The sequence below is a fragment of the Camellia sinensis genome, chromosome 14, assembly GCF_055761805.1.
Source record: "Camellia sinensis isolate YWXY chromosome 14, ASM5576180v1, whole genome shotgun sequence".
Taxonomy (NCBI): domain Eukaryota; kingdom Viridiplantae; phylum Streptophyta; class Magnoliopsida; order Ericales; family Theaceae; genus Camellia; species Camellia sinensis.
The window spans coordinates 22034768-22048362 of NC_138974.1; the positions used below are offsets into that span (position 1 = coordinate 22034768).

Here is a 13595-nt window from a genome sequence, read left to right on the forward strand (position 1 = left end):
TAACTGAGGAACAAAAATATTTTTGAAACGTTCTGTAAACATAAAGGAAACAATAAAAAAAAATTGGAAATATTAACTGAAGCCTATATATATGTTTATACAAGCTCAATAATTCATGTTTGAGTTCAGCACAATTGAGCAATTTTGAAGTAAATTCAACACCAACCAGGAATAGTTAAATTATGTCAACATATTAACCTTATCAAGCACTTCTAAATGTGCATAAGGTTCCTTGCAAATAAAATTTACAAAATAATAATGATTATTATATTAATAATAAACAAAGGTCAAAGGGTTGGAGAATATGCGAATCCGATTCCTGGATGCGTACCAATATCTGACACCCATACCCAAGTCCGTGTAACATAGCTCAATATGTGTGGTTGGTCTGGTGTGCTTAATATGGGCTTGCTGATGAATCTGGACAAAGATATAAACTGTGTAACTGGTGATGGCTGATTTTTGCAATTTCTTATGGATAATGCTTTAATACTCAGATTCAGTGGATACCATATTACTAACGGCACAGGAGAGATAATAATGTACTATATCATTGTTTCTTTTTTTGTTTTTAAAAAAACCGCTACTCCTCTGCCTGTTCTCCTCTTAATTTATGCAATTCATTTGAGTCATCATAAAACAGAGATTTTTTTATGTCTGTGGCTTGTTTTCCGTCTCATTTTCTAGCTTCTATGTTCTATGTGGTTCGTTTATGAATTTTTGTTTTGTTTTGTTTTGTTTTCTTTCTTTCTTTTTCTTGCCACCCATTGAGATTTACAATTACAAGTGGAAAACCTGCAATCTGTTATTTCCTTAGCAATAAAGGTTATTTCTTTTTACGTTATCATGTGAGTATTCTCCACTTCTGGATTAAGAAAATCCTGCAATTGCTTATTGTTATCTACAATTTAATTTAAAGGTGTTATGCCACCTTTATGTTTCTGTAATAAGCCTTTGTTCACTTGTTTTTATTTGCTTGTGGAATTAGCTTATGTAATCTTGGTATATTGAGTATTCTATTAAGCTTAAATTTTTTGCAGTTGCTTTGTTTTACGTTTTTATTTGTGTTTAGCTAATTTGTTTTTTCTTCCTGTTGCAGGATGATAATCTACATAGCTGCTCTATTTCAGCTGATTCTCATAGCAGTGGGAGTGAAGATTCAACCAATGATGAAAATATGGATATCTACCATGATGCAGAAAATGAAGGGGATCCAGATACTGATGATGATCTTGATCGTGTGCTGAGTGGGAAATTGACTGAAAGCAGTGGTTATATCGGCAATGATCTTTATGACTATAAGGTTCTCTTTCTCTCTCTCTGGGATAAGTAATAGCAACATTTGTTATCTAGCTGTGGAAACTAAAATTTTATCGGTTTCCACTCAGTGAGGAACCTTAACAATGCAGACAAGTCATATGTTTAAGCAACATTTGTTATCTAGCAGCAGAAGTAAATTTTATGGTGTTTCACTCGGTGAGGAAGCTCAACAGCACCCCAAAAAAGATATTGAGGGTTTGTTACTTGACCAAAAAAAAAAAAGAACTTTTGAGGCACCAAGAGGTTGATGTGAGGAGTGCTTTCATGGTGTTCTTATTGACCTGAAGTCCTCATTTTAAAATCTTTTTGATGCACCAAATGAATTTTGTTATGTTTCCAAGTTTTGTCATTTATTTCCTAATATGTTTGTGACCTTTCTTTTTCCTTTGTTGCTAACTGTTTACATTTCTTCACGAACTGGACGAGACTTCCATGGCAAAACTTGGTAGCATGGGTGAGAGCTCCTTTCAAATTTGAGCATTTGGTAGTGTGTCCTCAGATACTTTAACATTTTCACAATCTAAACAGGTTTTCCATGAAAGAAAATGTTCTTTCTCTCTCTCTCTCTCTCTCTTGTTTTTTTCTTTTTCTTCTTTATGCAATGATGTAAATAATATCATGATTCAATGTGTACTCTTGGACAAATACACTTGGTAAAAGATGGTAACTTCACATATTTGTACATGTTAATAACTAAAGAATGGATGGTTTAGGCATCTTTGATCAAAGCAATGTAATAATTTGTTTCTAATGTTTGTTTGTTTCTTTAATTTTTTATATTGTTGTCTATTATTTACATATTTAACTAGGTCCCACATTGTTATTTTCTCATTATTGTGTGCATTTCTATTTATTCAGGCTTTTGGTGGTAATGATTTAGATGGCGGCCCACCTGGGAATAATCTCACATTAACTGCACAAACAAATCCACCTGTAGATTCTCAGTTATTAAGAGAATCAAACACTCAATTTAATGAGCAGCAAGGCCAACAGAAACCAAGTGAAAATGAGATGGACAGTATTAGTATTGTACCTTTTAATGAGTCTCATCGGTCAATGGGGGAGATAATGTCTTCAATGGATCAAGGGCTGCCTCAATCTGTGGTTGGGGCTGAATCATGTGTTGAGAAGTCAATGAACAAACTTACAAGCTCCACTCTCAATGTTAAGCGATCAACATTTTTGGGAAGAAATACTGTGAGTCATTTTTGCATCTTATATCTTATATCGGCTGTGGTTTCACAACTTTTTTTTTTTATGTTACTGTCCTACCTTATTTATAACATCTTGAGCTCTTCAACAATTTAGTCGATTTCTCCTCGCGATTAATAGTGCATTTCCTTTTATGGCTTTATGTTTGATCTTTTTTGGTTCTAACCCTTATTCTTGATGCCATATTTTTGGTCCACTGCCACCTGGGGAAGCTTTCAACTGTTGCTCACATATTTTGATGTACCACTCTTTATAATGATGATTTGAACTTTTTTTTGATCATGGTTTACATGATTCCTCACTTGGTTAATGGTGAAGCCTTTTGCGTCCCCCAAGTAAGGTGTGCTTTGTGTGGCAGATTGTTAGTACAGTTCCCAAACATGTGTTTTAGAGATATGTACAAGAGGAACTACTGGGAACTAATGGGTGACAAAGAAATAATGAAGTGCTTGGTTGACAATGGAAGTGTAATTTAAGGCACAATCTGATCAACATGCTTTGTTATCATGATACTACATAAATATAAGAATGAAATATTGGTCATGGAATAACTGTGGAGAGAGAAGAACACGAGGTTTTTGTGCCATTCTAGTATTGACTCTTATGTTTCCCTTTTACGCCATTCTCTTATTGCTCTAACTATTTTTTACTAAGTGAATTAATTTCAAAAATCAAGAAGGGGTTGTTGCTCATATAATAATTTCTAAAAAACTAACCAAAGAGGCCTATACACTCTAAAGAAAATGAAAAAAGGCTTATGGATTCTTGCAAGTCCAAAGAATCTACAAAATCTACAAGATTATCAAAGATAGGCCTAACTTTCCTAGAAGTCTAGATATACAAAATGACCAAATAAAAACTCTTGAGCTTATACAAAGGCTCCTCTACTCTAAAAAGTTCTCTTGTTGCACTCCCTCAATAAAAGGCACATCAAACCCAACGGTGCTAAGAGCCAAGCCAAAAGAATGAAAGAATTGAATGGAGACTAACCTGTGTATGTATACTAATAGAGATTTACAAGATAGGAAATAACATAAAAAGGAAACAAAATCAAGGTCTAAACAATGGCCATAAAATAAGTCCTAATTGATTCTAACTAATTTTAATTCCAACACTCCCCCCTCAGGTTGGTGTGAAAACATTCAGCAAACCCAGCTTGACAATAGATGATTGAATAATGTTAGATCAGCAGACTTTGTGAACATATTAGCTAGTTGCTCAGAAGAAGAGACAAATGATGGACTCACAATACTAGTCCGAACCTTTTCTTGAATGAAATGTATGTCAACCTCAATGTGTTTCGTCCGCTCATGAAGTACTAAATCAGTCGATAACATAATAGCTGATTTGTTGTCACGAAACAAAGGAGAGGAAGCATCCTCAACAAATCCTAACTTTGCAAGAATGGAGTGAAGCCACAAAACTTCAAATGTATCCTGTGCCATTGCTCGATACTTAGCTTTAGCAGAAGACTTAGAAACAACAGCCTGTTTCTTACTTTTCCATGATATAAAGTGATCACCATAAAAAGTACAAAAACTAGACGTTGACCGTGTATCGGTTCTAGATCCTGCATAGTCTGCATCAGTGAAACAAGAGAGCCCTGATTGAGGATTAGCTGTGAAAAATAATCCTAAATTAGGAGAAGTCTTCAGATACCACAAAATATGATAAACTACATCAAGATGCTCTGTACGAGGTGCATGCATAAATTGACTTACAACACTAACCGCAAATGTCAAGTTGGGTCTAGTATTAGTCAAGTATATGAGATGACCAACTAGGCGTTGATACATGCCTTGATCCTTTAATAATTTGCCAAACTCATGTAAGCTTGAGGTTACAATTCATATGAGTAGAAGCTGGCTTACACCCTAGGTCTCGAAGAAGATCAACATATTTCCTTTGGGACAACGAAATCCCTCGACGCGAGCGAGTAATTTCAATACCCAGAAAGTATTTAAGAGGACGTAGATCCTTACTATCAAATGTTTGACTCAAATCCCTCTTTACTTGAGTTATGCTAACTGAATCATCACTTGTAAGAATGATATCATCAACATAAACAAGCATTAACAAGCAAAATAATACACTAACCAGTGGGAGTTATGCGAATAAAACAAGTATGATCTGAGTGGCACTGAACAAATCCCATGGATAAAATAACAGAACTAAAGCGGTTGAACCAGGCCTTGTTTAAGCCTATATAAGGACTTGCATAGTCGACGCACTTTCCCTGCATACTCCCTCTCAGTCCAAAAACCGGGTGGAGGATCCATATAAATAGTCTCAAGTCCCCATGCAGAAAGGCATTCTTGACATCCAGTTGATGCAGAGGTTAAGAATGTGAGACAGCAAGAGAGATAAGGAGACGAATAGAGGTAAGCTTGGCGACCGGGGCAAAGGTAGCCCCAAAATCCTTGCCAGGAACCTGAGTGAAGCCCATGGCAACTAACCGTGCTTTGTAGTGGTCCACAGTACAATCAGCAAGATACTTAATAGTAAACACCCATTTACTTACAACTAATAGTCTTTTCACCAGATGGAAAAGTGACAAGATGCCAGGTTTGATTTTGTTCCAAAACTGCCATCTCTGTTTGCATAGCAGACACCCACTTGAAGAGCCTCTAACACAAAACGAGGAATAGTGTCCAACTCAAGCTTGCCAAGGAAGGAACGATAGGCAAGGGAGACATTGTCATAAGAAAGATACTAGGAAATAGGATGATTAGTACTGCAAATATAACCAAGACGATCAGGGGGATGTCTATTACAAGAAGGGTTATGACGAAGAGTAGTAACCAGAGGAGAGGAATTACCTGACCCATGTATCAAAGAGGTTGTTGGCAGGGGATGAGGACGATGAGAATATACCTGCAATGGAGGAGAAGAAGGAGGAGCAGCATCAGCTTCAACCTCATGAGAGACAGCTTCAACCTCATGAAAAATGGGAAGAGGCCGAACATCAGATTCCACAAATGGGATAGGAGTAAAAGAGGAATCCTGCACAGAAGGGTGAGTAACAAAAAAGGGTGTTTTCTCATAGAATGTCGCATCACAAGAATGATAGTACCTACCAGTGCCAGGATCATAACACCGATACCCTTTGGACATAGTAGAGTACCCTACCAAGATACATTTAATAGCCTTATCATCTAACTTAGTGCGAGTAAGACTCTAGTTTTAAACAAAACAAGTACACCCAAAAACCCAAGGTAGGAGAGGAAAGAGAGTCCTAGTAGGGTCTAAGGCCTGGAGAGGGGCAAGACCATGCAAGACACGACTAGGAGTGCGATTAATAAGATAAACCGCGATAAGAACATTAAGCCAGTAAGACTTAGGTACATTCATTCTCCTGAGAAGACAACAAACCACAGACATAATGTGACGGTTTTTTCGTTCAGCAATCTTATTTTGTTCAGGAGTATTAGGACAAGTAAGTTGTTGAAGTATACTAGCCTGATTAAGATGGGAACGAAAAGCATCAAAGATGTATTCCCCACCATTATCAGATCGGATATTTTGAACAACAGTGTGAAATTAGGTTTTAACCATTTGAAGAAAGTGAACTAATATGGGAAAGACATTAGATTTACGCTTAATAAGATAAACCCAAGTACAACGAGTGTGGTCATCTATAAAGGTCACATAATATCTACGGCCCGACAAAGCAGTAATAGGTGAAAGGCCCCAAACATTAGAATGAATAAGATCAAACACAAAAGGAGCACGATGCATACGGGGAATATAAGTAGTACGGGTATGTTTAGCTAACTTATACAAATGACATTGAAACTTATGAGACTTACAAGCTTTATCAAAATTTGGAAATAGTAAACATAAATACTAAAAATTCGCATGACTAAGATGAGCATGCCACAATGCTAAAGTCTTAAAAGAAAAAACATAGGAGTATAAATCCTTAGGTAACACAGAAGTGGAAAAGCTAGAAAGAAGTGGCTGATTTGGTTCCAAAGTAGTATAAATCGTCATGCTCATATCCCCTGCCGAAAATCCTCTTCGAACTCAGGTCCTATAACAAGCAAGAATCGGATAAAAAAATGACAGCACAATGAAAAGCCTTGGCAAGTTGACTCACAGACAAAAGATTATATGCAAAATTAAGGACATGTTGGACAAAAGAAAGAGTAATATTAGGAGATAGAGTAACACCACCCCAATGACGAACAAAGGTAGTAGAACCATCAACAAGACAAATAGTTTGGGTGGTAGTAAGAACTGGAGAAGAGAGGTAGGAAAGCTCGCTGGTCATGTGGTCATTAAACTCAGAATCCAAAACCCAAATAGGACATGCAAAGCGAACATGGAACGCAGTAGGAGTACCTGTAGCCAAAGTGGCAGTTGAGGATGATGTCCCTGAAGATATCATAGAACCAAGCTGAGCTTGAAGTTGACCAATCTGAGTCTAAAGGAGATGCAAATATGGAGTAGTGGAACTCAGGACAGTCTCCACAACAGCAATAGTGCGGGAGGAGCTTGATGGACGAGCACATGAGAAACGCTGTCTCAACTCATGATGGAGTTTGAAACAGCGAGCCTTGACATGGCTTGGTTCTCCACAATGATGACAAATTACCTTCCCACTAGAAGAACGAGACACAGTCTGCGTAGCAAGAGCCATCTGATCAGAGGAGACAAGAGGATCAGGGACTAGAGCAGAAACAGGAGAAACCAACCGATGGCGGCGCTCATCACTATCAATAATAGCAAAGGCCTCATAAAGGGAAGGTAGAGGAGATGTGTTTAAAATCTGAATACGAAGAGACTCGAACTCAGAGTTTAAACCCATCAAGAACTGATATGTATGCTGCCGAGCAAGTCTCTTGGTCACAAGTGAAGCAGCCTTAGTTGGAAGATCAATCAAAGGCTCATATTGAGCTAACTTTTCCCAACGTGCTTGAAGATACCCAAAAAATTTAGCCATAGAAATACCCAAAGCATACTAAGAAGCACGAGCAATATCCTAATAAAGCTTAAAGATGCGAACATCATTATGTGCATGAGCATACATCTGAGATAAGGCGCTCCATAAACTAGGAACTGTATCAGAGTATAAGAACATATGATAAATCCGGTCCTCCATGGAATTGAACATCCATCCCAAGATAGTGCAATTGTCAATATGCCATTGACCATGTGTAAAATCTCTAGTGTTTAGCTAAATAGTGGTAGATGAAAGCCAATGAGCTTTCCCCTTTCCCCCCAAATAGAGTTTAAAGGAATGACTCCAAGCAACGAAATTTTTTCCATTCAGCACCACACTTTTAATATGATGAACCGAAGTATAGTGTGAGCGAGAAAAATCTGGATTCACTGGAACGAGTTTAACAGGAACCACAAGAGAAACATCAGACTTAGTCATGGTGGCTAGAGGAACAGGTGATGTGTATAGTTTACATTCATAACAATACACAAATCACAAAACAATTGCTATCAAACAACCTGATAGCCTATTAACAAAAATAACAAAGAAAAAGATGCTTATTGCATCCACACCAAGTCCCAAAACAGGGACAAAACCTACCGAACTGCCCTAGAAGCCGATTGGTGAGGAGAGGGATGGGTAAGGGCCGGAAGAGAGAGAGAGAGGCTATGGGAGCCTAGTGGCCGAAGGGCTTGGGCAAGGGTGGAAGTCAAATGGTTGAGATTGAAGTAGAGAGAAAAGGGTTAGGGTTAGGGTTTGGCTTGGATACCTAGAAGAATGAAAGAATTGAATGGCTTAGTCTAGAAAGAAGACTAGCCTGTGTATATATACTAATAGAGATTTACAAGATAGGAAATAATGTAAAAAAGAAACAAAATCAAGGCCTAAACAATGGCCATAAAATAAGTCCTAATTGATTCTAATTAATTCTAATTCCAACAAAGCCTTTCTCCTGCACTTCCGACTCCATCTCTCCACCAACAAAAATGACTCTCACCTTATCTTCATGGAAGACCCAACCCAAACAATGCCAAGACCAACCCCCACACATTCTTAGCCATGTTACAATGAATAAGTGTAAAACTGATTCATCCTTACATACAAAGGCAACACCAATTTATGTAGATCTGACATAATATTATCATAAACTACTACTAGCCTAGTGATTTACATTTCGAACACTATTTATTGCCTCGGCATTTTCCTTGCAAGCAAAGGTGTCAAATATAATGAAATAAAATCCATGGACCAGAGTTTTGCCAGAACAATATAATAATAGAGACCCTAATTCTCCAATTATTGTGCTTTTACATAATTATTTTGAAGAGAAATAGACTATGTTCAATTGGATGTTTAATTGTTAATGAAAAATTCTCACATGCGAAAATGCCTTAATAGTTATAATAATTATGATCTAAACTATAGAAGCCTACCCCCTATTTAGAGCTTAAGGCATACAATGTTCTTGCCCCATTCCTTATACTGGAATGACCCATGGTCTGGGTAACTTTGATTCTGACGCCTCCTAATTACGATGCCAATCATAAGAATCTTTGCATGGATTGGATTCCACACAAAGAAAGTGACCATAGATGGAGCTCCAACAGTCCAAAAGCCTTTTCGAGATAAATTCATCCTTTTATTCCTCAACTCAACATATCCCCATAAAAAAAGATTTCACATTCAACCTTCTACTCTTAGATACATCTCATCTTAAAGAGTCAAGCCCTTCTCATAGTCCTTGTACCGTAAAACAAATTGAGTAGATTGATAAGCTAATCTAACACATAATCTTGCAGATCCTTCTTAGCTTGACATCTCAAAAAACATTACCATTCATCCCCTAAACATGATTTACGACTTAAGCTTATAAATAGGAAGATAAAGATGAAAGTTCTTTCCAAAACATCATCTACACATCACTTGTGCTGCCAAAATTTCACCTATCTCCTCACCCCACCTTGAAATTAGGAAATTTAAAAAATTCCTACCAAACTGGACAAACACCTTTCCACTTGCTTCTACCATGAGACATCGACACCTGTAATGAGTTCCAATTTTCCCATTAAGTACCATATTTTGCCGTTACCACCATTCTCCAAAACTTGTCCCTTTCACAAGCATATCTCTGTAGCCACTTGCCCAACAAATCTTTATTAAAATACCCAAACTCTTGATGTTGAAACCCCCTCTCTTCAGAGTGCATACTGATGTATTAGAATAAATAGGTTAAGTGTATGTTAAATTTCGTATTAGTTGTAGTCTATAAATAGGTGATGTAATATTCCATTGTAGTTAGTTTTTGATTGAAAGAATCTACATTGTGATTGGAGTAGAGCTTGGTTTCTCTCTCTAGCCTTAGGGGTTTTACCCCTAATTGGGGCATTTGTCTTCTCTCTCTCAATTTGATCTTTGATTTGCATTTGGATTGCATTACATACCATCTTCCAATTAACATGATGATATTTGCACTTTTTCCCTATGCCACTCCGTAGAAATTCCCACCGTAACATGTCAAGTCTCTTAGTCAGCAAAAAGGAATAGTTTGCAAAGACATAAAATAGGTTGAAAATCTTGACAAAAAGTACTCTTAATATAGAGTGATCTTGCCCCCTTTGGTCTGCTCCCAACCTGCCAACTTCTTCCAAAACAGCTCCACCACCCATACAACATCACCTTAGACATGAAAGATGGTTACAAGTGATGTAGTAGAATAAAAATCGTAAGTGTCATAATGAGTCTTATGCTTATGTGTCATTAGTTTTGTATGTTAAGTAATTGGGTTAAGTGTCCTACTAGTTGTGGTCTATCAATAGGTGATGAAATCTCCATTTATATCCCTGATCTCCAGAAAGCTGGGTTTGGGAGTTGAAGGACTTTGGCCTATTAGTTTGGTGGGGTCATTTACAAGTTGTTGGCAAAGACTTAAGTAGGAGACTTGAAAGATGTCTTTGAATCTCTGATTCTCGTAATGCTTTTGTGGATGGGAGACAAATCGTAGATGTGTTCAGCTCTATTTAATGTCTAGATTCGAAGTTAAGAAGTGGACGACTAGGGCTCATTTGCAAGCTTGATATGAAGAAAGTTTACGATCATATGAATTGGGATTTTCCTTGGTACATTATGGAGAGGGTAGGTTTTGGGCAGAAATGGTGCACTTGGATCAATCATTGCATCTCTATGGTTCGCCCGCTGGTTTCTTTTTGAGCTCTAAAGGCCTTGAGGGGGTCCTATCTCCCTATTGCTTTTTATCATGGTGATGGAGGCTTTGAGAATGGTGATATTGAGGGCAGTTGAAGGGAATCAAGTCAGGGTCTTTGAGGTTGGTATGGCAAAGTTTCTCTCTTTGCATCTGCATTTTTCTGATGACACTGTGTTCTTATTTGTTTTGATGTTGTTTCTGGATTAAGGGCTAGTGTCAGCAAGAGCAAGTGTGATCCTGTGGAAGAGGTACCAAACATTCATGAACTTGCTATAAATTTGAATTTTTTTGTTGCTTTTCTTCCCATTTCTTATTTACAGCTCCTCTTGGGTCTTTCTACAAGGCTACAAAAGTTTGGGATAATATGATTGAGCGCTGTAAGAGAAGGTTTCAGGTTGGGGTGGAAAAAGGAAATATCTTTCTTAGGGGGAGCTCACCCTTATAAAAAGTACTTTTCTAGCCTCCTACTTATTTCTTGTCAGTCTTCAATATTCCAGCAACTGTGGCTAAAAGGTTGGAAAAACTTAAAATAAACTTTTTATAAGGTGGTTTGGGTGGTGAATTTCAGTATCATCTTGTGAAGTGCAATTTGTAAACCGCTGAAGGTAGGTGGTTTGGGCATTCATCAGTTTTTTACCTATAATCAATCTCTTTTTGAGAAATAGCTGAGATGCACCACAGAAGCTAGGAGTTTTAGAGGATGGTGGTGGAATTCAAGTACGGGTCCATTGTAGGAGACTGGTGTACTAGAAAGTTTCACAACTTGTATGGCATAGGCTTAATGGAAATCTTTCAGGAATGTATGGTACTACTTTGTTGGACCTGTATTTTGCTATCAGGGGATAGTCGTAGGGTAAAATTTTGGATTGATGTGTGGAGTGGTCAAACGCCTCCATACTGGTATGTTCCAAAACTTCACCATATTTTTACATGAACACTTCTACGAAAGTAACATGTCGTGTCTGACACGACACTAGTACGTGACACTCACCAGATACTTCGCAACAGTTGGACGCACAAGAAATACGTTACAAATTTGAATAAAATAACTGGGAACCTAATGCCAAAATAAAAACAACATAAATGTATATCTATTCTTTTCATTTAGACTATTTATTATATTTGAGTTAAATATTCAAATCCATGACATATATATAATTGTAGTTATCGAAAAAATCTCAAAATTACTATGTTCATTAACCAAGATGATAAATTCTAATGCTGGCAATTCAAAATATCAGAATCCATGACACAACTGGATTACATTATGATTTTGACCTTAGATTTAGTTTATTTGGTGATGGTAATTGAATTGGAAAGAAGATGTACATAGATGCAGTCATAGTGAATACTATAATGTAATAAAATACTATGTCAAAAAAAGAAGGAAATGTAGGAGTGCATGTCCAATATGGGTCACTTCACTCGTCTAGTAGAATTAATTATCGGATACCTTTATTCTGTTTTTCTGGTTTTGCACCTTGAAATAGAAAGTGTTAGAAAACTGACATCGTTTTATTTCCTAATTTACAGGCTAGAAAGACACCCTCAATGGAATCAATTGATTCTTCTGGAGAGGAAGAGTAAGATGTTCATAAGTTACTGTTTTCTGTTGCTCTGCGGACCAGATATACTTCTTGGTGGCTCATTTATAAAACACTTGCTAGTTATCTGAGATGTAATTTTTAGTATGCTGGTGTATCTACTGTGAAATTGATGCTCATATGTCCTGCTTTTTTGAAATTCCCCTGTTTCTGTGGAACAATTTGTTGTTGCCTTTTCAATTCAGGTAGAGACGGTTGAGAAATTCCCTTTTGGGACAAATAACACTTTTGCAGATCTCAATTTAATGAACTATTTTGATGTGTATATGGATTTTAATATTGATATGATGCATCAGTTCCTTTTTTTCAGGTTACTGCCTGTTTGATGGTTAAGACAAATTAAAAGTTGAACCAACCAATGGTTTCTAGTCTGGATGCTGTCATTTTTGTCAGGAGTTAGCATATTGTTGTGTCATAAAAGTCAATGAAAATATATTTCAACATCATTTTACTTAATCTCCCTTCTGCTGATCTCCTTTTTTGTGTGGGATTAGCATACTGTTGTGAGTTTTTTGTACCGTTAGGAGTCGGGAGTGAGTAACCCTTCTCTAGTGGCATTCCCATAGTGTTCTCTTTTCAATAAATTTTTTTGATACATGAGGCATATAGAGGCTTTTTTGTTTTTTTGCTTTTCTCTTCTATATGAGTGGCATTCCCATAGTGTTGCCTTTTCAATAAAATTTTATTATTTTTCCAAAAAAAAAAAAATTGTTCTTGGCTGTTGAACTGGGTGCAGAAGCAGATGCCAGTTAAGGTTATGCAAGACTAAGGAAAGTAGTATAGGACACAGTTGATACCATCTGAAGAGAGTAGAATAATCACTCATCTATGTATAATCTTAGTTTTTCCAATGGCCTTCCAAGCACCAAAACTTATTTTTGCCAAATCTTAGATTCTTGGGTAAATTAGTGACACCACCTCCTCCAATATAAGTTCATATTAATTCGAGTCCTTTGGAAAGAAGAGTCTTCAAAGGTGAGGTGCCGCAGTTTTTAACATTTTGAGGACAAGGTCCATTTTTCACACGTTTATGTTTTTTTACGTCACCCATTTCGACCAACTTATCTATAACAGTGTGCTCTCTCTTTCTCTAACCATGGCTGCCACATTAGAAGTTTAGCACCACACCTCCCTCTGCTATGCTATGCTTCAAACTTCAAGATGGCATGTGATATCAGATCCCTTAACCAGCAACCCTGCTAGTGCCTGTTACTTCACTGACTTGAGCTACAAATCTTGTCACTTCTCATTTTTCATACCCTTTTTTCAGACAAGTGCATCTTCTTTGGTGAACTTGGCAAGTTTCCTCTCA

The 13595-nt window shown here is 37.1% G+C and overlaps 1 protein-coding gene across 6 annotated transcripts in view; it reads left to right on the forward strand.

Moving 5' to 3' along the window:
- Nucleotides 1–13595, forward strand: part of LOC114258300 (rho GTPase-activating protein 7) — a 133817-nt gene that overhangs the window by 70480 nt on the left and 49742 nt on the right. For all 6 annotated transcript variants that reach the window (XM_082906616.1, XM_082906615.1, XM_028198248.2 and 3 more), the window contains 3 exons: nt 1100–1303; nt 2179–2517; nt 12213–12262. In XM_082906616.1, coding sequence (XP_082762742.1) covers nt 1100–1303; nt 2179–2517; nt 12213–12262 — 593 coding nt within the window. The remainder of the gene's footprint in view (nt 1–1099; nt 1304–2178; nt 2518–12212; nt 12263–13595) is intronic.